The following is a 24,470-nucleotide window of genomic DNA, read 5'->3' as shown; positions in this document are numbered from 1 at the left end:
ACATTACCGACAAAATTAGGCAAAAACAGGGGTTTACGGCCTGACACTTTTCATCCTTATATGAGATGATTTTAAACTGGGAATGGGTTCATTCGAAAGAAAACAGTTCAATGCAGCGCAGTCAACTCGCGATTTAACGAAATTCTACTGATATTTAGTAATACGAGTGTTGTAAAGTAGAGCAAAAATCTACCATTGACAGCTATGGAAATTTAAGCATTTTTATGTAATTTAGAGAGTGTTTTGAACGAAATCGCAAGTTGACTGCGCTGCGTTGTACTTTTTTCTATCGAATGAACCCTTTCCCAATTCAAAATGTTCTCATATAAGGACGAAAAGTGTCAGGCCGTAATATCATACAACAGTATTACTTTTGGCTGGGTTATCGATAAAACAGAGCAAAAAATGTGACAAATTTAGTTGAGCATTTGCAAACCAGGCGACGCCTAATTTGAAAGGCTGCCGATGTGGAATCGGAATCTGTGATACCCAAATTGACGATGCGAGTTACTGAAAATTTCCCCCTCCACTACACACACCACCTTAGGAGTCTCTCTACTTTCCGCAAATGTCCGAAGTCGGTCGCGAAGCGTCGAGTTCACGTACACATAACTCGTATAGTAGTATGTACAGTAGAGGGGGAAATTTTCTAAGGTACCTCCCGAATTCGAAATCATAGAAAGGCTCCACCTTGCGTTCATCAGGCAGCCACGTGTCTGTAGGTAATACTATTTGTGTAACGAAAACTGTAACGGCAGATACCGACCTGGCAATCTCGAAAAGTCACGCGACTACCGTACCCCCTTAAGTTCTGTAATTATAAAAAAATTACATCTATTAATTAAATATGAAGTTTCATTAATAAGTGGACTTCTTACCTAACATATCACTATATTTTTGTTATAAATACTGTGTTTGCTGGAAATAAAATCGTATTCGATAAATGTGTTTCTGGAGAAAGCTCTCCAATATTTGTTTTCGGAAATGGAACTAAATATGTATGATCGGACGGTGGGAAACCCATGCTTTGCATCTTATTTACGAAATCCTAGAATAAAAATTGGTTTGCCTTAATGTTAAACTAACTCATTTTTGCTTATAAAATTATGATACTTACTTCTACTGTATCTACTGCATACATTGATATTGTTTCTTTTTTACCACTTGGTAGTCTTAAGCAGAGTCTTATAGATTCACTACCTATACACAAAAAATGTTTTTACTTATTTTTGGATCGTATTTATGATAATATGTATTATAAAATCAAAATATAGTTTCTTACTAGTTTTAATTTTGTTTGAGTCACTTTTTACTTCAGCCGTTTCATCCTAAACAAATTGTATATTAATTTCGATCATGAGAATAGAAATAAAAAGTTTTTCGTGATGATTGTAGTTATACCTTTGCAATTGTTTCTTGGTTCTGCTTGTTTACATCTGATTCATCCATCCTCCTTTTTTTGCTTATATTTTGAGAAGCATACATTGTTGTACTTGAACTTGAGCTTTGAATGGTTGTAGTACCATTATGGTTTTCTAAAAATAAAATAATTTATGTATATATACAGACTTACAAGTAGTAGGTGTACATGTATTACTTACTTAAGTCACTTAAGTTATCAAACACAGGTCTTGTAGTTTTACTACTACTACTACTACTAGTACTACTACTCTTACTACTACTGCTGCTGCTATCCTGTAATAAAAATTGAAGTTTTACAGTTAATTTACAATTTATAACTTCGACAACAGCAAAAAATGAAACACAGAAAATATTACATTCATCATTGAATTAGATACAGAATTTTTTGTTGTGGATGCAGTGGAACTCTCCCAATTTTTAGGCAGATGAAACGAATCGTTTGTTACACATTCTGGTGATGGATAAGTGCTCAACATATCATTTAGAACAGACATTAAGATGTCAACAGTAATACGGTTGTAAGTTTGCATACATTCTCCAGTTCTAGGATCTATTAGTGCCAGATAAGGGTACTCAGTTACTTTGTAAAGGTCTATATAACGCTTTCCATCACTTGTATTTGATAAAACCTATATGGAAACACAAATAACAGTATTTGGTACTTATACTAAAATTAAAAAGTGAAAAATTTGTTTCAACTCACCTGCCACAAAACAAAATGATCTTTCACAATTTCTTGAATCTGTTGATTAGACCACACATCTCTATTAAGAATTTGACAATCAAATTCTTGAGGATTTTGAATATTTACAAGTAACCAACGATTTAATTTTTTGGCACGGTCACGAGCTTCTAAGAAAGAGCCAAGAAAAAGAATATTGCAAGGAGGTCGAAATAAATCTTCTAGTCTTTTTGATTTACGTTGAGAAATATGCTTAATGCCAACTCTACGAGTCATTTCCTCTTCTTGTCTTTCTAAATGAAATAGTTTACCTCATAAAATATTTTATATATTATTTAATACTCAATAAATTTATGAATACATACGAGTCTCCACTGCAAAATCTCTGAATGTATCGTATACATTGTTGGATAATCTTGGAAAAGAACAAACTGGATCAGATGGTACTAATACTTCCTGTGTGGGTAAAATAGGTGGTCTCACTTCTGGTTCAAGATTTACAAGTTCTGGTTCAGGTGCTTGCCCTCCTTCAAACATTAAACTTATTGCAGCTTCCACATTGCCATCAGTTAAAGACAAATACTGATGAGCTGTAGCTTCAGTCCCCCCTAGTAATAACAATAACAGTAATTATCCAGAAAAATAGCGTACAACTGAAACATTAATCTACGTTAAACTTATCACAATATTTACCCGTTACTTCTATGAATTTTTCAATAAGTTCTGGATTCATTTTGTCTCGCCGTTATAAGAATTTTTGGTAATAAAATGAACAAATGTTGATGTAACTACTAAAGATACGTTAACCGGTTGACATTTCGAGAAATTTACGAAATTCTCTCTTTCATCTGAAAATACCACAGGCTCAATAACCAAGACTCAACACTCATAAAACTGCAATGACTGTAACGACGCACCACAATGCAACGCAACTGTTTTTTCTGCACTGTTGTTAAGCCTGTAATAAAGTTCCCTATTTTTTAATTTTGCACTACAGAAGAAAATTCCCGTCTACTATACGTTACTTTTAATATAGATTTTGAACATACTGTTAAAAAAATATCCGTTTTTAATATAATTGGTATAAAACTATTAAGGGTCAAATAAATGTTTCAGTAATATTTAATTTAAATTCCGACCACCTTGGCAGTTGTGGTGCTGTTGTCTTATTCTAGCCTGAATCGATAATGTTGATACAATATTGGACAGCAAATCTGCCTTATATTTTTTCGATGGTGTTGATTAACAAATTTTAAATACCTACGTAAAAAAAAAGATATGGAATAAATCGATGATATTACACAATGTCGTACACAATGAGTTATACTTCGTCTACACTAGATTTTAAATTATTGAAATACAGTAATAAATAAGTCACTTTTAGTCATTATACACAGTATTGTTTAGCTAACAGTTTTTTATGGTTAATATTGACAGAGTCATGGAGGAGAATATAACTTTAATTCTTGAGGAAACACGTATTAAAGTGAATAAGGCTAAACTTGCAAATAAAAGCCAGTATTTCGCTTCCCTTTTTTCACATAATTTCAATGATTCTCATAACAAGGAACATGTTATTAATTATGATATTGCCTTGAATACTTTGCAGGTTTTTATTTTTTTTAGCATATTGATTCATGTAAAAAGATGTTATGTATTCTTTTTAAAATTATGTAATTTACACTCAATTTCAGAGTTTTATTAAGTGGATTGAAGATGAAGAGGAATGTGAACATTTCTATTGCCATGCAATAAAAACTTCTCTGACAGAATATCTCAAAGACAATTTTACAGAACTACTAAATTTGTTACAATTAAGCGTACTGTTTATGGTTGACAAGTTAACAAATGATATTATAGATATTATAGTTTTATCTTGGTTGTTACCAGATAAATTAATTGATATGTGGTTATTGGCACAAGAGTTAAATTTAAAAGTATTACAAGATATTTGTCTGTCTGTATGTTTAGACCGCTTTAATGAATTACCTGTAGCTTTGCTTGTTGAGTTGTCCAAAGATAATATTATTCAACTGCTTCAGAACACAAATGTAAGATCTTCTATTGAATATTTACGTTTTGTAAGGCAAGAATGGATACAACATAATATGGTAAGCAATATATTTTATATTGTGTGCTATTTCCATGATAGCTGAAAACTTTGTACTTTCAGATATCAGACATTCCTGACATAAAAGTAGAAAGACATCTTAAGTTTATGAAAGGTATAGTTGTTTATAAAATGCAAGAATATATCAATAAAGATGCATACTTGTATATATGGAATGATGATGTTTTATCTAAGTGTACTGAATTGAAAACTGTACAAAGTTCAGAAAAATGGATAGTTGGAATGCAGGTTGCTAGTAGAGGTAAATTTCTAGGATTAACATTTTGTCAGTTTCTATCATCAAAACTTCTATCATCAAAAAAACTTCAGGTAGCTAAAGTAATTATTTAGGTTTCAGTGTGTATACTGTTGGAGGTGAACTGGGTTTAGGAACTGGACACTTTAATCAAATTATTCGAAGATACTGTTTGATATCTAAAAAATGGTACTATCAAGCAAAACTGCCTGTTCCAAGAAGACACATGGTTGTTGTGTTTCTGAAAAATAAGTTGGTAGTAGTAGGTGGTGTAGGCAGACATAGATTAAAATTACTTACAGTCGATATTCTTGATATTCATGCAGGTGAGGAATTAATAGAATGTTAATATGTCATTTCTTCAACTGTAAAATTAAAACATACGTTTTTAGGTACATGGTCTAAGGGTGCCAAGGTACCTGAGAGTTTCACTGAAGTACCTCCTTATTGTGTTATGGATGGAAAACTGTTTTTAATGAAATCATTAGTTTATGTTTATTATATTGAAGACAATTATTGGCAAACTATATCCATTTGCAATAATCCTGCTATTTATAGGGTGGACGTGATGCTCGCTCACGATATAACATTATTTCTAATTGGTAAATATTAGGAAAGAGGGCATAAGTGATTTCTATGTATTCATTTATTAACGTTAAATGTTTCTGTAAGGTCATCATTTGGGGGAGACAGTTCTTTCAAGAATCGACGTTGTAAAAAATTCAGTTTGCGAGAAAGAGGAGTGCTTAAAGCGATACGTAGAACACAGTGTAATAAATAATACGAATATTGTGTACGAGGACGATTCATGTCAGTTACGATACGGACATATGTCCGGGATCGGAATAATGTTACTAAATAATGAACGTGAGGGTAAACACCAATATTTACATTTACATACCGAGATGAGGAGGGATTTCGAAGACGCCTTCATTCCCAGATTAGGATGTTGTAACATCATCGATCTCAAAACTTTGTACAATACTGTATGATTTGTAACTTTTGTACTTGTATATAAACAGAAGTATTTAATAGAATTAAATGTAATAATTTCTTATTCTTAACTATCTATGGATCTATATTTTTTTGAAGGAGCAATAAAAAATTCACTTATTTATATTTGTATCATATTTTATTTATCGTAAATTTTGTAACGGAAGCAGTCTTCAAACAAGTATAACACGATAGTGCGTACGATTACATGGAATAAGGACGTACATTTCGACAATATCAATATTATCTCGTTTACAGTCAATCCGGCAAGATAAGATGTTAGATGTTTTACTCGAGGATGCTGGCTACCTTGCTAGGATTGATTATAACGATTTGTCGTTCGGATTTCAGTAGGCTGTCGTTATGCACCATTGTGTACTTAAAATATGCTAATTCGTGTATACAGCAAAGCTCGTATTAACGTATATGTAGATTGCGCGTACTATTCGTGTATTGCTCGACAACATAGACTCTTCTTTCATTATAAATAACCGACATGACTTTCTTGTTGCGATATGGTAAGCACACAAAAAGAAAATACAGCGTTCCATGATAATTTACATATAGAATAGTGCAAATAGAATAGGTTCCCTAATTTCTTCTTTATACACGAGCGTTATTATACCACTTATCGTCGCGATACATTTGCGAGTCGCAAATTTTTACAGTCCGTTTTTACACGTTTCTCAAGTTCTTTTTTTTTATTACATCGTTGTTCTCTCGACAACGTTGTTGAAGCTGAAAAGAGACGAATTAGAAGAACAACGGAAAGGATGATGGGTTTTACGATAATCGAGAACTAAATCGGACAAAGTACAAGAGAGTAGTAAAAAATAAATAGATCTCACCCAAACCTTGTGGTATTGCGATTATTTGTACGTATAGGAAATCAGTGATTTCACTGGTCATTAGCGCTGGTAACATTCAAGGCGAATGCTGCATTCGTTTCGCCCTTTTTGCCGATCGCACGAGCTACGTACTGACCAACATCGCTGGCCGTGCACGATTTTATACGCAACTCGAATGATTTATCACCATCTGAACTGAAGAGATATCTGCTGCTTGATTCTGGGATCGCTTTGCCGTCTTTCAACCAAGTTACTGTATCGTAGGAAAGAATTATATCAATTAGAACAGTACTATTGTTTTCGTTATGCACTCTTCGAGACTCAAAGTAGACCCTTACCTTTCAAAGGCGCGGTCTCAGTCTTGCATGTGAACGTGATCGACTCGCCTTCGCTCACCGTTGCAGATTGCGGGAATGTCGTGAAGACTGGGCTCTTCGGTTCCTCATTTGGAACTGAAACAATACAATTAATCAGCCACGATCAATGAAAGCTCCAAACTCTCTGCAGACAGAAAGAATTAGCTCGCTCTTGAACATACCAAGTACATTTAGTGTGCACGACGAGAAGCTCTCCCCTGCGTCGTTGAACGCTTCACAGGTATAGGTACCAGAGTCTTCTGGGAAGATTTCGGCAATATTCAGTTTGTAGATATTAGCCTCGTTACTGTATTGGAAGTCTTTGCTGGGTTTGATCTCCTTGTTATTATGAAGCCAGATTACGTCGAACTTCTTTGCGCCAATTATTCGACAGCTCAGAGTTACAGCTTCGCCATCCTTCACAAACATGCTCGTTAGATGGTCCACTATCTTCGGAGGCTTATCATCGGTCTTCTTCTTTGCTCCAGCATTCGCCATGGCTGCGAAATATCACACAAATGTAAGAATGGAACCTTTTTGTCGTTTTCTTTTTATGCTAACCACTCAAAGTTTGTTGCACTTACGTTTAACGGTCAGTTTGCAAGAAGTACTTGCGGTACCGACGCTGTTGGTTGCCTGGCAAGTGTATTCACCCTCGTCTTCAGGGAACACTTCATTGATAACGAGTGTGGCGACTCCTGCTTTGTATTTCAGGTCCATGATACCCGATGAACTCAGCGTCTGAGAGATAACATTCGTAGATTAGTAGGTGTGCTTATATTTGCTTTCCATCGAGCCTCAATGAGACTTCAATTACCTTGCCATTCTTGGTCCAAGTGACCTGTGGTTCTGGATCACCATCCACCTTCGCGGTAAGCTCTAACTGTTCTCCATCGTTGATGGTAAGATCGCTCAGTTTTTTCGTGAATTGCGGCGCTCTCATTGAGTCATCTGGAGGATCTTCGAAAGCGATAGTCGATGTTAGTTTGGGCGTAACATTATTATCATACAATAACGTAACATGTATTGCTTACGGATCAGTTCTTTAGTAGTACTTCTGGATCGAGAGGGACTACCGGTGGAATCAAGGCCATATTTCTTGACGCTTCGTTTGTCTGTACTGGAGTCTGTGGCCTGAAATTACATTATTGCCCGTGTGAATGTGTTTGTTGGCCACATTTATAGAAGATTCGATCGTTTCTTGAATGCTTACTTTGTAAGAAGAGGAACTTTGCTTGTTCGTAGAACTACTGTAGCTGCTCGTACCCTGTGTGGTAGTGGAACTGTATCCACTGTAACCACCTGCTTTGTGAATCGTTACGATCGGCGGTGGTGCCGGTTTCAGTGGTTGCTCGATAAATCTTCGATCTATGAGATGAACAATTTTCTATTTAGATATTTATCAAATACACTTCTGCAGAATTCAAAGGACTTCACTTTTATTTAACTCGCACGCTAATCGGCACAATCAATTCTCCCAATGTTTCAAATTTTATTCAGTAGATTGGAAATGTTGGCGAAGGGTAACAAAGCGTCTCGTACTGGGAAGTTATCGACAAAACAAACGAAAAGTTAGTTGCAAATCGAACTCGGTGAAAGTAAACTTAAGCGTTTACTTAGTGCAGGTGGGTCAGGATTAACGAGCTCTACGAATTCTCTTTTAGGGCGCGTCTAGGGCTGCTCGCGAGTTTTGGCGAACGAACAGCATGCTTCTCGAGTTTATCTGCAAGTATCGAGAATTATCTGCGAGCTTGCTTGCAGGCATCGAGAATCCTCATTCGCGACAAGGGTATATGTTCCACTAAATAGTCACGTGGGTTTGCTCATGACGTTTGGTACGAGTAGTGCTTTCAATGCTTATCGTGGTATTTGAAACGAATGCCTGAAGGGCCCACTTATTAGACATTCGCATTCAGAGGTACCTTTTAGTAGGCATTATGCTCTGGGGAAGAAATATGGTAAATGATTTAGGGGATACTGGATTTCATTTGTACAATTTCTTTTTTTTCTGGTTTACTGCGACATACAAGCAAGTAACTGTTTTGCTGACTACACCGGTTCAGTAATAGTAATAATAATAACTGTAGATATCGCTTGTTAATACGCAAAATGTTGGTCATATATTTCCTATTTTTCATCTTCTCCCGTAAACTAGTTCCGAGAATATTAATTTCTTTACAAAGTATATCAAATATTTGTATTCTTTTCTTTTCAAATAAATTTGTTAACATAAACTGTATCAAGCTAAGAAATACAGGTACTGTAAAATGTTTAATCTCAATCTTTCACTAAAGATTTAAGGTACTGTAGTAATTATGTGAGCTAGATCGTTTTATTACTTCATATTGTATAGTGATGCAGTATTAACAGAAGGTTGGTCATTCATCGTTTCACGTTTCTACTACAGAAGTTGGTAAATTGACTGACAATGGGTTACTGTCAGTTATCAAATGCAAGGTTCGCAACTTCTCTGTCTAGCGATATCAGTTCGATCTTTTCCAAGCATATCAAGCAGCAAGAATAGCATCATGAATCACACGAATTGATGGGCCTGTTTCCCTAGCAGTTTGGACGCAAAGCAGTTGAAATGCGAGCAGCAATAGCAGGAACGGGGCATGTTGCAAGTGATCGCGAGCAGCAAGAATGGTTTGGACGCGCTCTTATAGGAAGCGAGCAACTAAAAAGGGTCACAAATGGGAGAGGGCTATACTCGTCATGTCATCATAGCTGTACCTCCGGAATGTAGGAGGTCGTGCGCTAATTTAACTTGCTCCTCAGTTTCTCCAGTGCCTACAAATAAATATTTGGTGAGTTTTGGATACGCGACTTAATACGTAATTCCTTGCAGCTAGTTTGAAATCTTACAAAATCTACACTAGTTTCTATATTACATTATGCAGAGTGTTCGACAGCAAGTGTAAAAAATTTGAAGCTTCAGAGTTATTACTTATTGTATGAGCGCCTAAAATTCGTCTGAAACGTGTCTGACCTAGAGCGTAACCATTCTACTAGCGGCGTACACTGATCAGGTCAGACGTAGCGACGGCAGTAGAATAAGTCAAGTTAGACACAGTTCACGTGTACGTTTTTATACTCGTGGTCGAACATTTATACAAAAATATTAAGACTACCTTATTTATTATTTATACTGCATTATTTTGTCAAATTTTCTTAACCCTCGAATTTCAATAATAACTGTCATTATATTTTTGCAACTGTACCTTCAACGATGACAACACAGCTCGTTTCGTCCTTTCCGTGTTTGTTGCTGGCCACGCAGCGATATTTGCCACTGTCCTCGGGCTTGCAGTCGATGATTTCCAGCGTGACCACACCGTCCGAGTGCGTCATCGCGTAATGATACTTAGACAGTTCTTCTCTATCCTTGTACCATTTGACTGTTGGTGGTGGGTTGCCGCTTAGACAGCAGAGGAGCTTGCACGTCTGCCTGACTTGAATCACACGAGGTCGAAGCAGGAAGGTGAAGCTAGGCGCCGATTCGATCGTCTCTAGCCACACGTTGTAGCCGAGTGGTTCTCTTCTTCGGACTGGATGTAATTCTGGCCTGTATTTCGGAATCTCAACAGGTAGCGCTGAAATTCGAAAACGATCAGGTTTCTTCCACTGCCCCAAAGAAACTGAACGTCTTAACATGAACAAAAATGATTGAAACGTACGTTGCACATTCAGGAAAACGACTTCCTCTCTGTAACCATAGTGATTCTCTGCTCTGATCACGTACTCTCCTCTGTCCTCTAGTTTCACTCGGTTGATGATGAATGTGTAATCGTCGCCGTGGTACCGTTTCATGAATTTCACGGATTGTCGGAGTTCCTGGTTGTTGTGGAACCATGTGAGGGTCGGAGAGGCGATTGCAATTACCCGACAAGTGAATTTGACGCTCTGGCCCTCGTAAGCGAAGGCACTGGTAGGCTTGATCACGAATCTTGGCGCCGCTTGTCGTCGATCTGCGTATATTCATTAAATAAAGTGATTTTTCCCTTTACTTTTTACTAATATTTTCTTGTGTCGTTGCTTACCGAAGCAGGAATCGTATATCTTGTATTTGTCTACTAGCAACTTTCTCAACGAAGAGTACTCGGCCAACCGACCAATAGGAAGCACGTATTTGTCCCAGTCTTCGTATTTGGCTCGCAGCCTGTCTCTGAATTTCAGGTATCGGCTGCTCGAGATTTCTTTAGTTCGGTCACTGTGATCGCCAGTCAACCATGGATGCAGGAGACATTCGTGTGCTGTCATACGTTTCCTAAGAAACATCAGTGTAACATAATACTTATCCTCTATAAGCTGCTAATTCTATACGTACTCTTTGTTTTTGACAAGTAATCGCCTAATGAAGTCCTTGCCCTCTTCAGAGACGTCGCGGAATGCTTCTTCATCGAAGTCCCAGTCGCAAGCCTTAACGTTCTTCAGGGTTTCGATGTCGTTGTCTCCAGCGAACGGTGAAAGACCGCTCAATCTGTAAATTAGATTCATTAACCTTGCTGAATCGCTCCAGGGGATAGAAGTGGATTTCAGTGGGCAATATTAATAAAGTAAGTTTTGCTTACAGAACATAAGCCAAAACACCGCAGGCCCACATGTCTGTGTAGAAACCGACCGGTTCGCGCTCAACGATTTCAGGAGCAGCAAATTCTGCCGTGCCAGTGCTAATCTTTACCACTTCGTTGGGGTCGAGTTTTGTGGCTAAACCGAAGTCGATCAGTTTCACGTTGGTGCTGTTGCGTGTCTGGCACATGATGTTTTCAGGCTTGATGTCTATAAAAGGAAAATAAAAGTAGCTTACACAGCCTGCTTGCAGTCATTTGGGTTTGTATCGAAAGGGCAGGAAGGAGAGAGATGCTTACCTAAGTGTATGATGTTCTTCTCGTGCATGTGCTTAACACCTTCGCAGATCTGTCTCATGTAGTTGATGACCTCGGCCTCGGACATGGTGTAGCCCTCAGCCGTGATTCTCTCGAAGAGTTCACCGCCGGACAAGCTGAACAGACAAAACGTCGAGATTACGGATGAAGCAGGGACATCTAAGATAGCTTTCCCCTATAAGCTAACCGGTCCGCGCGAACTAGATACTTACAACTCGAATATCAGCACCATTTCGTCGTCGTCCTCGAAGGCATCGTGGAGATTGATCAATTTAGGATGATGCAGTTGATTCATTATGTCGATCTCTTTCCTGATCAACTCCTTCTCCATCGCATGGGACACGGGAATGAATTTAGCAGCGAAGATGTTTCCTGTGGCTCTTTCGCGGCATCGATGGACCACTCCAAATGCGCCAGTTCCGATCTCTTCGAGGATGTCGTATCTATCGTAGACGGAGAAGTGTTTAATCTCAACCGGCTGCGGCACATATTTGCTGTAGATGTCGAAGACAAATTGGTCGTAGTTTGAAGGCTTCTCGTCGCTTCTTCCGCGAATCTTCTTGCCAGACTCGTCCACCTTGTATTCCTTTTGCTTGTATTCTCTCTTGATGGTACCCTTGGTCGTTATCAATGGCGTCACTTCGCTGGGATCGGATCTTCCATAGATGTTCTCCGCGCAGACTCTGAAGTCGTACTGGTGACCTGGGCTGAGCCCAGTGACGGCCATCGTGCAGAATCTGGTGTTTCCAACTCTGATCCAACTGGACATCGGGTGTTCTCGCTTCTCGACCAGGTAGTTGGTGATGTTGCTGCCACCGTCCCAAACTGGTGGCTTCCAGCTGAGGGCCAAGGAATCGTGGCCGACGTTGTCGATTTGTGGGAACCTGGGCGGGTCTGGTCGGTCGCTGATCTGGATCTTGATGATCGCGGTGTCCTGACCAAGATCGTTCTCCGCAGTAATTCGGTAAGGTCCAGAATCGATTCGACTGCCGTCTATGATCGTCAGCACGGCATGTCTCTCCTTCACCTCTACGGTGTAATGACCTCCTGACTCGATTACTTCTCCCTCTCTGACCCAGCTGATCTTTGGCTTGGGATAACCGGTGAAGGGAATCTTGATGACAACGTTGGCACCTTTGTCGAAGAAGGCCGTGTCCCTGAACCTTGGTGGCACGTTCAGTTTCGGTGGTGTCTTGATCAGAAGTTCGCCCTTGGTGGATTTCACACCGCACTTGTTCACAGCGCGGCAGTGGTATTCGTCTGCGTCCTCGCCGAAAACATCGTGAATTATCAGGTAGTGCACGTCGCCCTCTGAATATATGTTGTACCGAGATCCACTGACGATCTCGCGGGCACCCTTGAACCAGGTGATGGTTGGCTTTGGAATACCAACAATCTTGCACTGGAACTGGGCATTGTGATTCTGAACACAGTTGACTTTGTGCAGGGGCTGGATAATCTCTGGAGGCTTGGCTGCCTGAGGATCGGTGATCTTCACCGACGTTGAGGCCTTTGACTCTGGGCCAAGGCCGGCAGCGTTCTGCGCAAACACGCGGAACTCGTATTGTCTTCCCTCGATTAGGTTGCTGACGTTGATCTGCGTGGGTAGACAGATGGCCACGTTGACGCGCTGCCAGGCTTGACTTCCAACCTCGCGCTTTTCTATCCAGTATCCTTGGATCTTCGATCCTCCGTCTGTTTCTGGTCTCTCCCAAGACAGATTGACGAAGTCTCCGCCAACCTCGGTGACCTTTGGCGTTCCTGGAGGACCTGGAGGATCGAACGGCGCTTTGGCCTTGATGGGGTTCGCTCCTTCTAGCGGTGGTCCCATTCCATTGTCGTTTACAGCCATCACACGGAATAAGTACTCTTGTCCCTCTGTTAGACCCTGTACCATGAACGTGCAGTCCTTGCAGAAGGACGACACGATGATCCAGTGAGTGTGGCTGACGTCGCGACGCTCGACTACGTAGTGAGTCACTCGGAGACCACCGTCCACCTTTGGTGGGTGCCACGACAGAGTGCAAGTGTGTTTGTTGATGTCTGAGATATCGAGAGGTCCGGTTGGTGGTCCTGGCAAGCCAGTAATACAAACGGTGAACGAGCCACTGACGCTACCGCTGTCATTGGAGATCTGTAAGTCGTAAACTCCAGCGTCGTCCTTTTCGATGTCTTTGATGAAGATGATGATGTATTCGTCGAACACCGTGTACTTAATGTGCGACGTCTCGACGACTTTACGACCATCCTTCTTCAGGGTTATATCCATGGGTTGATCACCGCTGTAGTATATCTTGATCTTCGTATTGTCGCCTTCAGCCAGATACAAGATATCCGGCATGCGGTCGATACGCGGTGGTGAACCAATCTTCAATCTGCACGACGTTGTGGCCGAGCCGAGTGGATTCGAGATATGACAAGTATAGTCGCCGGCATCCGCATCCATTATATCCGATACTACCAATCTGTAGACTCCATCGAACGCTTCTACTCGGAAACGGCCACCTATCGTGATCTCTCTGCCGTTTCTCAGCCACCTGTAATCGAAATTCAAGTACGAGAAATGAAATACCAAATACAGAACATACAGAATAGAGAAAATGACAAATTTAAAGGGACACCAACCTCGCTGTCGGCAAAGGTTTTCCACTGGCCTCGCATTCGAATACCATAGTCTTTCCAAGGGGTATGTTCTGAGTGACGGGCAGAGTTCTGATGAATTCGGGCTTTTCGCCGCCTTCGACCTCGCAGACCTTGACGGGAGTGGTGCACGAGCTGGGCTCGGATCTTCCTGCGGCGTTGACCGCGAAGATCCTGAATTCGTAGTCGCCTCTCTCGATGAGGTGCATGACGGTGTAATCCGTGTCGGTGACGTTGTACTCGTTGCACTTGGCCCAGAGGGCACTTCCGACCTCTCGTTTCTCGATGATGTAGCCAGTGATGCGACTTCCACCATCGGAAACTGGAGCCTCCCATTTGAGGTCGACGTAGTTCTTGCCGACCTTGACCACTTGTGGGGTGCCTGGAGGCGAGGGTACGTTGAACTTGCTCTTCAGCTTGAAGGGAGCAGAGGGTGGACTTGGCTTGCTGAAGCCTGCCGCGTTCTTCGCCCTTATTCTGAATTCGTACTCGTGTCCGGCTAGCAGATTGTAACAAACGTAAGTAGTATCCTTGACAAGGTAGTCGTTCGCCACTCGCCAAGTAGCGTCGTCCGCAGGGTCGCGGAATTCGATCTTGTAGCCCTGAATGGAAGAAAGAAACGCTCATTTTGTGTCATAATTCAGTTTGCACGGGGAAGAGGGAGCTGTTGAGAGCGGGTAAAATTTCAATACGAGAATGCAAGTCAGCTTACTTGAATACGAGAACCACCGTCGGACATCGGTCGAGTCCAGACGACAGTCGCGTTCGAGGTGTCCCAATCGATAACGCGCGGTTGTCCAGGTGGTTCTGGAACCGTGAATGGGAATTTGGCAGTGATCGGTTCATCCGCCTGCAATGGATCTGATATTCCGTACTGGTTCTCCGCACGGATACGGAAGTTGTACTGTCTGTTTGGTTCCAGGCCAATTACATCGTAGTGGGTGTTCCTTACGAAACTGCTCAGTTTCACCCAATACTGAAATCATTTGCAACAATTACTATTGATTCTCCGATCGTAACGATCTGCAGGAACTTGTGACAAACGCTTACGCCAGCTGGGTCCAGCTTTTCGACGACGTAGTTTGTGACAGGTGAACCACCATCGTCGAATGGAGGTTTCCAGGACAGTGTGCAAGTCTCTGGAGTGATATCGGAGATATCCAGAGGAGCTTGTGGAGGTGATGGTTTGTCTGTAAGCGAGATCGTGACGTTATCTCAGTTCAAGTGAAATGGTTTCATCAGTTCTTTGAACAAATTACTCACCGACAACGAGAACTTTGCAGGAGGCAGAATCTGTGCCAACAGTGTTCGTCAGATAGATAGTGTATGTTCCCGTATCGGATCTCTTCGCCTTCTTGTTGATGAACTGCGAAGCGACGTCTGTAGTGTCGAATTTGATTCTATCTCCAGTGAGGACTTCTTCGCCATTGATGGACCAGCTTGGTCTTGGTTTTGGATTTGCTGTGTATGGGACGGTAATCGTGAATGGTTCTCCAGCGATTACTGTCATGTCGCGGATGCTGAGGTCAGAAGTGATCCTTGGCGGGACTAAAAGCAGTTCGAAATTAAAATCGTGAATTCAGCAGACTTGAAATGCAGGATGAAGAATTGCTATTCTCGAGATACTCACATGGTGGCGCCAGTGCTCTAATTACTTCAGAGTTGGAGCTCCATGGTCCACGGCCAGCTGCGTTTTCAGCCGCCACACGGAACTCGTAATCGTGATTTTCGATGAGGCCAGTAACCCTGTTAGAACAGTCGATTGTAAGATTTTTTCTAGACATTCCAATTTTCAAATCCTTTGAAAATAAAAGTGAAGTATTACCTGTAGGTAGTCTCGTGAACAAGGGACGGTGTCGCCTTGACCCACTTGTCCTCGCTTAGTAGACGCTTTTCGATGACATATCCGAGGATAGGCGATCCACCATCGTGACGAGGTTTCGTCCAGGTAATGGTAATACTGTCCTCTGTTGTCTCGACACCTTTTGGTGCTCCAGGTGGGCCAGGAGGATCGAATGGATGTCTGGCCTTGATCGGATCTATCGTTGTCACAGGATCCGAGGTGCCGTATTGGTTCTCAGCCATCACTCGGAACTCATAGACGCTTCCCACTGTCAGGTTCCTCACTCGAACGAACGGTGTGGTGATGTAGCTGCTCACCTTCGACCAGGTGCCCTTAGGTTCGCGTTTTTCAACCACATAGTTGGTAATGTCGGCTCCACCGTTGTCTTTCGGTGGGTTCCAGAACAGGGTGAGAGCATCTCCACCGAATTCGTCGGCATGGAGGTTCTGGGGTGGACTTGGTCGGTCAAGAACTTTCACATTCACAGTGGCAGTGTCGAAGCCAGAAGGATTGCGCAACTGGAGACGGTACTGTCCGCCATCCGAGCGTTTCGCGTTCTTCACCACTAAACTAGCGTAATCATCGCCCAATTGTTGGTGCACGCGATGGTCACTCTCGTCCTTGATGACATCGTTGGCGAACCAAGTGGCAGTGGGTTTGGGGAAGCCAATATAAGGCACGTGGATGGAGAAGTCCTCGCCAGCACGAACAGTGATATCGCGAACACCTCCAAGGTCCATGACAGGTTTGTTGGGCTGTTCCTCGATGACGATCGGGTTGCTCTGTTTGCTAGGGTCGCTATTACCGATGTCGTTCACCGCGATCACCCTGAAGAGGTACTCTTCGCCCTCTGTCAGTTTCGGCACTGTGTACACGTTCGTCGGTATCAGGGCGCCGTTTACGTCATCCCATTCTTCTTGGTTCCTTTGCTTCATCTGAATAATGTATCCTCTGATCTTGGCACCGCCATCGCTGCGAGGAGGTCGCCAGCTCAGAGTCACCGAGTCTTTAGTGATTCTATCGGGCTTCGGTGGTTCGGGAGCATCAGGACGCACTGAAAGTATAACGTTTAGTTAGTCCATGTTTTAAGGCAAAGTTCAATTTATCTGTATCTAGACACTCACAACGTTGATGACCAGCGGTAATTGGTTCGGTGGGCTTGCTGGGTTGGCCTGGTCCAGCTTCATTGACAGCGATAACTCTGAATTCGTATTTAGTTCCCTCGTGAAGATCCTGTACCGTGAAGGTTGTATTCGGAGTTGGATAATTGTTGACTTTGAGCCATTCGCCACCACGCTCGCGTCTCTCCACATAATATCCTGTCAAATATTCTAGACTTGTACACGTGTTCTCCCAAATTCAAAATAATATTACTAATTAATAAATCTGTCTTCTTACCAGTAATAGGCTTGCCACCAGTGTTGAGTGGCGGCTTCCACAGAAGGCTGCAACTGTTCGGAGTGTACCCAAGAATTTCTGGTTGGCTGGGTGCATCGGGTGGATCGTATGGACTCTTGGCAACGACTGGTTTGCCTTCCAAGGGTTCCGACACACCGTACATGTTCTCTGCTCGTACTCTGAACACGTACTTCTTGCCCTCGCTGAGTCCTTTGGCAGTGTAGCTGGTTCTGGGGCAGTATCCAGGTGTCTGCCGCCAGTTGTCCGCTCCGTAGTCCGATACTTCCACGATGTAGTTCGTGATGTCGGATCCACCATCGTCCAGAGGCTTGTTCCAAGACAGGGACACTGATTCGTGGGTGGTGCCAGTGTACTGTAGGGGACCCTGAGGAGGTCCAGGCCTGTCGACCACGGTAACCTCGATATCAGCAGAGTCCTTTCCATGTTCGTTCGTTGCTGTAATTGTATACACTCCACCGTCTTCGCGGACAGACTTTTCGACCAACAGATGAGTACGGTCGCTCTTTGTTTCAGTCTAAAAATTATACAATTTGTTAATATCCTTGTAAAGGTAGATATTTTTAAAGTAAAGCATGATTCCATTGCTGTATTCTCTTACCGATACTCGGAGAGTCTCGAGCAGAGCCCTGCCATCTTTGGTCCATTCGATAGTAGGAGTAGGTGCTCCACTCAATGGAATATTAACATTGATCGGTTCTCCAGCACGGACCTTGATCTTGCGGCCAATAAGAGCGTCGAGGTTCAGTTTAGGTTTCTCTTTCATCGGTTTGGCGATGAACACCGAAGACGTCTCGCTAGCTTTACCAGCTCCAGCCGCGTTTATGGCTGAGACACGGTATTCGTATTGGTGGCCCTCGGTTACATGGTCGTCGTAGTACTCTGCGTATTTGACAGGCTCTTTGTTCACCTTCAGCCAGCGACCCGTTGCTCTATCGCGTCGCTCCACATCGTAACCGATGATCTTCGATCCACCATTGCTAATTGGCGCGGTCCACCTGATCTTAATGTGGTCCTTGTCGGCCTCCACGCATTCTGGCTTGCCAGGTTGTCCTGGTGCAACTGTAGAAACAGTATTTTTTGTTTGAGAAACAAAGACTTGCTTAAAGTTACTTGGAAATGTTTAAATGTGGAAGAAAGATCCTCACCGAATTGGTTCTTGGCGACAATCGAGCGATCGGTGGTCAATGGATCAGAGCGTCCCTGAAGATTTTCTGCACACACTCTGAACTCGTAGGTAGTACCCTCGAGCAATCTTGGTACAGTGGCATGGTTGTATTTTGGATTAACGTGGGTCACAGCTGGTACCCACCCGCCACCGTGAGTTAGATCACGTTTCTCAATGACGTAACCACTGTTATAGAACAAGGCATATTATTTCACGTCTCTGGTGCTTTGGATAACAAATGAATTTACTTGACTTCACACTTACGTAATCTCACTACCACCGTTGTCCTTAGGAGGCTTCCACGACAAGGTGACCGACTGACTTGTAATTTCTTCGTATTCCAGAGGACCTTCTGGTGGCCCTGGTCTATCCAGAACGATTACTTGGAAGCTACCCTCGTCTATTCCACTGCTGTTCTTCAGTAGAAGGTGGTACAATCCCGAATCAGACCTCTTGGCGTTCACAGTGTGAACAATGGTGTGGTAGCCAATAGAGGTAACAGTTGTTCTATCAGTGGTTTCCAAGTTTTTGCTTCCAACAGTCCAAATAACCTCTGGAGTGGGTTCACCGACAAAGTCGATGTCGACGTGGAAGATGAGTCCAGCTTTGATTCGAATGTCTTGCAAAGGTGTTTTGATCTTTGGAGCCACTAAAATAGTCAATCATTCCAGTTAGAGCGTCTAGATATATTTCTCTAGGTAGGAATAATGTCGTATTTTATAAAACTCACGGTAACGAGGTTTGGCAGTGATAAGGTCGCTGGGTTCAGATGGCTCGGATTGTCCAGCTGCGTTTGTGGCAATTACACGGAACTCGTACTCCTGTCCCTCTGTTAGATCAGGCACGGTTGCGTTCGTCTGGTTCGGAGGAACATGGAGCGCGTTCACCCAGTAAGGACTACCTTTCTCTTTCTTCTGGATAATGTATCCTGTGATTGGAGAACCACCGTCGCTGGCTGGTGCTGGCCAGGTCAAGTCTACATGGTCCTTGTCCCAGTCTGTGATCTGTGGTCTTCCAGGTGCGTCAGGCTCATCTAAACAAAATCCATCAAGTTCAAGTGCAACGTGTTCCTAGATAATTTTAGTACAATTGAGAGTTTCAGACGGCGTACTAACCGAACAGGTTCTTGGCTACGATGCTCTTAGGCGCCTCAAGTGGATCAGACTCTCCAATTGAATTGACAGCTTTCACGCGGAAGAGATATTCCTTGCGATGCGTCAGTCTAGCGACTTCGTGGCTGAGAACCATACTCATGCCAGCGTCGGACCAAGTACCTCGAGACAGGTCCATCTTTTCCACAATATAGTGTAAGATTGGACTGCCACCATCGTCCTCTGGATGGCCCCAAGTCAAGTGGCAGCCTTCCTTGGTGATATTGCTGATTTGCAGTGGTTTCGTTGGCGGTGAAGGCCTGTCGAGGACGGTGACTCTGGCACTCGAGCTAAAATAGAGAGTTGCAGTTGAAGAACCTTCCTCTTTTCCAATATACAGTTTGTTAACGCGCATGTAAACTTACCTGAATTTTCCGTGTTCATTGACCAAAGTTAAACTGTATCGGCCAGTATCAGACCGAACGGAGAATGGAATTTCAAAGACAGTTTCTGTGTTCGTGGTGTACATTTCATGGCGAGTGTCTGCCATAATTACTGCTCCATCTAAACTCCACGTGGCAGTGGGTTTAGGTGAGGCTTGGATAGGAATGATGTAGCTGATCTTCTGTCCAGCTTTGACAACCAAGTCTCTCAATGCATGTGGGTCGAATGATGGAGCAACTGTTCATAAACAAAATTGCGATTATCTCTACTGTTTTTAATAGTGTAATCAAGCATAGAAGTCACAAGTGGTTCACTTACGGAATCGTGGTTTGGCAACAATCGGCGAGGAAGCTTCAGATGGTTCACCAGGACCAGCCTTGTTCACAGCGATCACTCTGAACTCATACTCTTGTCCTTCAACCAAATCAGGAACTCTAGCACTTGTCTTAGTTCCATCGATCTCTAACGCCTTCTCCCATTCTCCGAATCGAGGCTTCTTCTCAATAATATATCCTGTAATGGGTGATCCACCGTCTCTCCTGGGAGGTGTCCATTCCAAGTCAACGCGATCCTTGTCCCAGTCAGTGGCAACAGGTGTTCCAGGCTTGTCAGGTTTGTCGTACGGATCTTTGGCAGTAATCGTGTCCATGCCAGTGAGCGGCAAGGATTCTCCTTGTTTGTTCACGGCACGCACACGGAACTGGTAGTCGTGTCCTTCGATCAGGTGATCCACGTGAGCGGAAGTTGTCGTTGCTTCCGCCACAGGTACCCATCGCATATTTTCTGTATCCATCTTCTCGACTTGGTAATACTGAATTTCTGATCCACCGTCATCTTTCGGTGGTCGCCATTTCAGGTTGCAACCATTCTTCGTGACGTTGTCGATCTTGAGAGGTCCTTCTGGCGGGGCTGGCACGTCGAGGACGTTTACGTTCAACGTAGCAGAGTCTCTGCCATTGATGTTCTTCGCCTCCAACGTGTACACGCCGGAGTCGGAGCGTTTCGCTTCGATCACGCGGACTTTCGTGTTGTAGTCCTCGTTTATGATCTTGATGCGGTCGTTTGCTACGACCGGCGAACCCTTTAGCGTCCATTCTTTGCTTGGAGGTGGCTCACCACTCACTGGAACGTCGAAGTCGAAGAAGCCACCAGCTTTCACTTTCACGTCCAGCATGTACTTCCTGTCGATCTTTGGTGGAACTGAAAATGAGTTATTTTCGGTTAATACTTTCCAATTACATTGCACTAGCTAAAACCGATGCTAAAGTTTAAGAAACTTACGGTTCTTGGGCCTGGCCAAGTGCGACTTGGAAGCATCTGATGCTTCACCAGGTCCAGCTTTATTGACAGCCCTAACACGGAATTCGTACTGAGTGCCTTCAATAAGATCGTTCACTCTTCCAGTGTTCACGTCGCCTTCAACTTCGGCGCATTTCTCCCAAGTTGGGCTGTATTTGTCTCGTTTCTCTATGATGTAGCCAGTAATGGGCGAACCACCATCTTCTTGTGGGCGATCCCATCTCAGTTCAACGAAGTCTGAGTCGTAGTCGTTGACGACTGGAGTGCCAGGCTTTCCTGGTTCGTCTGAAAAAGATAATCGCAAAGATAAAAATACTAGTTCCTCACTTCCAAGTTCCAAACATGAAATATTCACTTACCGAATGGATTCTTTGCCTCGATGCTCGACATGGCTGCGAGTGGCTCTGATTTGCCTTGCTTATTGACCGCCCTAACTCTGAATTTGTACTTGTGACCTGGAGTGAGTCCTTCCACCTGCAACGACGTCTCGGGTCCGTCTGTTTCTCCTGCAGGTACCCATCGGCCAGTCGCCTCGTCCATCTTTTCCACAACATATTTCTCTATAGGCTGTCCACCGTCGTCTTCAGGAGGCTTCCAAGATAGTTTGCAGCCCTCCGCGTGTACATCAGACGCTCTAAGTGGTCCCTCGGGTGGACTGGGTCTGTCGAGGACTGTTACTTTCACCAGTGCTTCATCCATACCGTTTATGTTCTCAGCACTGATTGTGTATTTTCCTGAATCCGCCCTGGTAGCCATTCTGACACTGAGGGTGGTGTTGTAATCTACGTGCTTCACCTTGATACGATCGCTGGGCCTAACTTCGCGTTTGCCCAGCATCCATTTTGTGGTTGGTGGAGGTTCACCAGATACCTTTACATCGAAGCTGAAGTTCTGACCAGCTTTGATCCTGACTTCCACCAAGTTCGTACGATCGATCTTTGGTGGCTGGTTTCGCGGTTTCGCAATGATTGTTGGCGTCGGATCTGACGGCTCGCCGGGACCAGCCTTGTTGACCGCTCGTACACGGAATTCGTACGGCTGGCCTTCGATGAGGTCGGGAACTGTAGCTGAAGTCTCGAACGCAGGTACTTCTACGGCCTTCTCCCATTCGCCATATTTGTCTTTCTTTTCGATTATGTATCCTGTGATGGGTGATCCACCGTCGTTCGTCGGTGGAGTCCATGTAAGGTCGACGTGATCCTTGTCCCAGTCTGTTGCTCTGAGATCTCCTGGTTTACCTGGTTCGTCTGCAAATTTGAAACATAAGTTATAAGATTTACAGAATAACTTACAGAATAAAATTGATCTACTTGGATGCCAGTTTACTTACCAAATGGATTCTTCGCAAGGATCGCTTGTTCCGCTTCCAGAGGCTTAGATTCTCCCTCTGCGTTTACCGCTGTGACGCGGAACAAATATTCCTTGCCTGGTGTCAGTCCAGTCACCTCCAAATCTGAAGAAACGCAACGATTTGAATCCTCAGTTTGCTAGCTTTATGGATCTAGTCAGAGAATATTCTAAAGATGAAAATTCAACTTACTGGGTTCAGTGGAACGACCACAAGGTACCCAGCATCCAGTTTCTGGGTCCATCTTGTCCACTTGGTAGTACTCGATTGGAGTGCCGCCATCGTCCTTCGGTCTCTTCCATTTGAGTTTGCAGCCCTCTTTGTGCACATCTGTGACTTGAAGTGGTCCTTCTGGTGGCATCGGCTTATCTGTGACTGTGACTTGCACGGTAACGGCGTCTCTTCCCGACGAGTTGATCGCTGTGACGGTATAGTCGCCGCTGTCGTCACGTGAAACTGGACGAATACTGAACTTTGTACTGTATTCTGTATTGTCGATCTGCACCTTTCTGTCTGAGTGCAGAGGGATCGCCCCGTACCGCCACTCGATGTGTGGTGGCGGTTCACCGATCACGTTCGCGTCGAACCTTAGCAACGAACCGGCCGACAGAGTAACGTCCCGCAGATTGCGTCTGTCGATCTTGGGTGCCACTGAAATAATCAGATTTATACGTGATCGATCGATCAAAAGGTGCTAAAATTGGTTCGAATGACAACTATTTATAGTGTTCTATGCGCCACGCTATTGTAAACGGTATATTTGTGACGAGGATACTTCTTTCGTGTCAGGGATACAACGTTATAATAAAAAAAGATGCTGGATCGGTGCCACGAAAGTCAAAAATTAAATTCTCATAGTCGACGTATTCGATTAGCGTAACGCGTATCGAGCTTCCATTCATAGTTAGTCTAACTCTTGTACCGAAACTACTAAGTGCGCCTTAAGTTGTGATTAGATACTTACAGAAGCGTGGCTTAGCCGTGAACGTTTTGCTGGAGTCTCCAGGTTCTGATTGGCCGGCCTTATTTACAGCAATCACTCGGAACAGGTAATCGTTGCCCTCGATCAAGCCATGAACGATGGCTTTCGTAGTTGGTGTCTCAAGTTCCAAAGCTTTCTCCCACATTGTGCTGTATTTGTCTTTCTTTTCGACAATGTAGCCAGTAATAGGTGATCCTCCATCGCTGACTGGTTCCTTCCAGGTGAGTTCTACCTGGTTGGCGGTCCAGTCGACGGGCTCTGGTGCTCCCGGAGGACTTGGGACAGCTAAACGAATATATTTTCATTAATACATGTTTTCAAAGTTTCCTAATACTAATTGTCTTCGTGCATGAACACTTACTGAATGGATCTTTGGCAACGATAGAGCTGAACGTCTCCAAAGGCTCCGACTCTCCTTCTTTGTTGAGCGCCTTCACTCTGAACTTGTATTCGTGTCCAGGTGTCAGTCCTTCCACCTTCATCTCCGGACCTGTTGTCTTGCCGACGGGTAGCCAGACACCGGTGTCTGGATCGAACTTCTCCACGAGGTAGCCTTCGATCGGCTCGCCGCCATCGTCCTTTGGTTTCTTCCATTTGAGCGTGCATCCCTCTTTGTGAATGTCCGACACTTCGAGCGGTCCTTCTGGTTTGCCAGGCTTAGCTGAAATAATTACAATTTTAATTTT

The 24,470-nt window shown here is 43.4% G+C and overlaps 3 protein-coding genes across 41 annotated transcripts in view; 1 reads left to right on the top strand and 2 right to left on the bottom strand.

Moving 5' to 3' along the window:
* Window positions 1-673: 673 nt before the first annotated feature.
* On the bottom strand, window positions 674-3,187 carry LOC143180657 (UBX domain-containing protein 7). The gene is made up of 10 exons (XM_076380537.1): window positions 2,798-3,187; window positions 2,470-2,712; window positions 2,126-2,397; window positions 1,779-2,051; window positions 1,602-1,695; window positions 1,402-1,535; window positions 1,283-1,328; window positions 1,118-1,200; window positions 879-1,048; window positions 674-811 (listed from the first exon to the last, which is right to left on the bottom strand). Exons 1-9 carry the CDS (start codon window positions 2,835-2,837, stop codon window positions 890-892), a joined length of 1,344 nt encoding a protein of 447 aa, XP_076236652.1. The 5' UTR covers window positions 2,838-3,187; the 3' UTR covers window positions 674-811; window positions 879-889.
* Window positions 3,188-3,437: 250 nt separating this feature from the next.
* LOC143181020 (uncharacterized) lies at window positions 3,438-5,583 on the top strand. Its single transcript, XM_076381197.1, has 6 exons — window positions 3,438-3,713; window positions 3,799-4,215; window positions 4,278-4,476; window positions 4,566-4,796; window positions 4,863-5,072; window positions 5,143-5,583. Exons 1-6 carry the CDS (start codon window positions 3,525-3,527, stop codon window positions 5,460-5,462), a joined length of 1,566 nt encoding a protein of 521 aa, XP_076237312.1. The 5' UTR covers window positions 3,438-3,524; the 3' UTR covers window positions 5,463-5,583.
* Bent (projectin protein bent) overlaps window positions 5,581-24,470 on the bottom strand; it is a 60,357-nt gene continuing 41,467 nt past the window's right edge. For 37 of the 39 annotated variants that reach the window (XM_076381192.1, XM_076381153.1, XM_076381155.1 and 34 more), the window contains 36 exons: window positions 24,146-24,445; window positions 23,767-24,069; window positions 22,995-23,453; window positions 22,785-22,907; window positions 21,814-22,701; window positions 21,437-21,739; window positions 20,474-21,355; window positions 20,137-20,392; window positions 19,736-20,061; window positions 19,351-19,653; window positions 18,885-19,269; window positions 18,601-18,806; window positions 18,054-18,514; window positions 17,435-17,969; window positions 17,161-17,355; window positions 16,019-17,090; window positions 15,824-15,939; window positions 15,457-15,741; window positions 15,244-15,383; window positions 14,906-15,169; window positions 14,179-14,795; window positions 11,766-14,090; window positions 11,536-11,669; window positions 11,239-11,446; window positions 10,995-11,147; window positions 10,708-10,934; window positions 10,345-10,635; window positions 9,889-10,260; window positions 9,401-9,457; window positions 7,881-8,035; window positions 7,702-7,801; window positions 7,485-7,627; window positions 7,252-7,408; window positions 6,850-7,167; window positions 6,650-6,763; window positions 5,581-6,564 (listed from right to left, as the gene is read on the bottom strand). In XM_076381192.1, the coding sequence (XP_076237307.1) occupies window positions 6,362-6,564; window positions 6,650-6,763; window positions 6,850-7,167; window positions 7,252-7,408; window positions 7,485-7,627; window positions 7,702-7,801; window positions 7,881-8,035; window positions 9,401-9,457; window positions 9,889-10,260; window positions 10,345-10,635; window positions 10,708-10,934; window positions 10,995-11,147; window positions 11,239-11,446; window positions 11,536-11,669; window positions 11,766-14,090; window positions 14,179-14,795; window positions 14,906-15,169; window positions 15,244-15,383; window positions 15,457-15,741; window positions 15,824-15,939; window positions 16,019-17,090; window positions 17,161-17,355; window positions 17,435-17,969; window positions 18,054-18,514; window positions 18,601-18,806; window positions 18,885-19,269; window positions 19,351-19,653; window positions 19,736-20,061; window positions 20,137-20,392; window positions 20,474-21,355; window positions 21,437-21,739; window positions 21,814-22,701; window positions 22,785-22,907; window positions 22,995-23,453; window positions 23,767-24,069; window positions 24,146-24,445 (13,376 nt within the window). In that variant the 3' untranslated portion in view covers window positions 5,581-6,361. The remainder of the gene's footprint in view (window positions 6,565-6,649; window positions 6,764-6,849; window positions 7,168-7,251; window positions 7,409-7,484; window positions 7,628-7,701; window positions 7,802-7,880; window positions 8,036-9,400; window positions 9,458-9,888; window positions 10,261-10,344; window positions 10,636-10,707; window positions 10,935-10,994; window positions 11,148-11,238; window positions 11,447-11,535; window positions 11,670-11,765; window positions 14,091-14,178; window positions 14,796-14,905; window positions 15,170-15,243; window positions 15,384-15,456; window positions 15,742-15,823; window positions 15,940-16,018; window positions 17,091-17,160; window positions 17,356-17,434; window positions 17,970-18,053; window positions 18,515-18,600; window positions 18,807-18,884; window positions 19,270-19,350; window positions 19,654-19,735; window positions 20,062-20,136; window positions 20,393-20,473; window positions 21,356-21,436; window positions 21,740-21,813; window positions 22,702-22,784; window positions 22,908-22,994; window positions 23,454-23,766; window positions 24,070-24,145; window positions 24,446-24,470) is intronic. The other 2 variants (XR_013002213.1, XM_076381154.1) reach the window with 2 other exon arrangements.

The sequence above is a fragment of the Calliopsis andreniformis genome, chromosome 6, assembly GCF_051401765.1.
Source record: "Calliopsis andreniformis isolate RMS-2024a chromosome 6, iyCalAndr_principal, whole genome shotgun sequence".
NCBI lineage: Eukaryota > Metazoa > Arthropoda > Insecta > Hymenoptera > Andrenidae > Calliopsis > Calliopsis andreniformis.
This window is presented reverse-complemented; position numbering and strand designations above follow the sequence as displayed.

Excerpts from the sequence above, each read along its gene's own strand:
- LOC143180657 (XM_076380537.1), bottom strand. The coding sequence starts at position 2,837 with ATGAATCCAGAACTTATTGAAAAATTCATAGAAGTAACGG. Across the intron at positions 2,398-2,469 it reads AGATTTTGCAGTGGAGACTC|AAAGACAAGAAGAGGAAATG; the intron begins GTATGTATTCAT and ends TATTTCATTTAG. Across the intron at positions 1,201-1,282 it reads CTCAAACAAAATTAAAACTA|GTAGTGAATCTATAAGACTC; the intron begins GTAAGAAACTAT and ends TTTTGTGTATAG.
- LOC143181020 (XM_076381197.1), top strand. The coding sequence starts at position 3,525 with ATGGTTAATATTGACAGAGTCATGGAGGAGAATATAACTTTAATTCTT. Across the intron at positions 3,714-3,798 it reads TTGCCTTGAATACTTTGCAG|AGTTTTATTAAGTGGATTGA; the intron begins GTTTTTATTTTT and ends ACTCAATTTCAG. Across the intron at positions 4,797-4,862 it reads TATTCTTGATATTCATGCAG|GTACATGGTCTAAGGGTGCC; the intron begins GTGAGGAATTAA and ends ATACGTTTTTAG.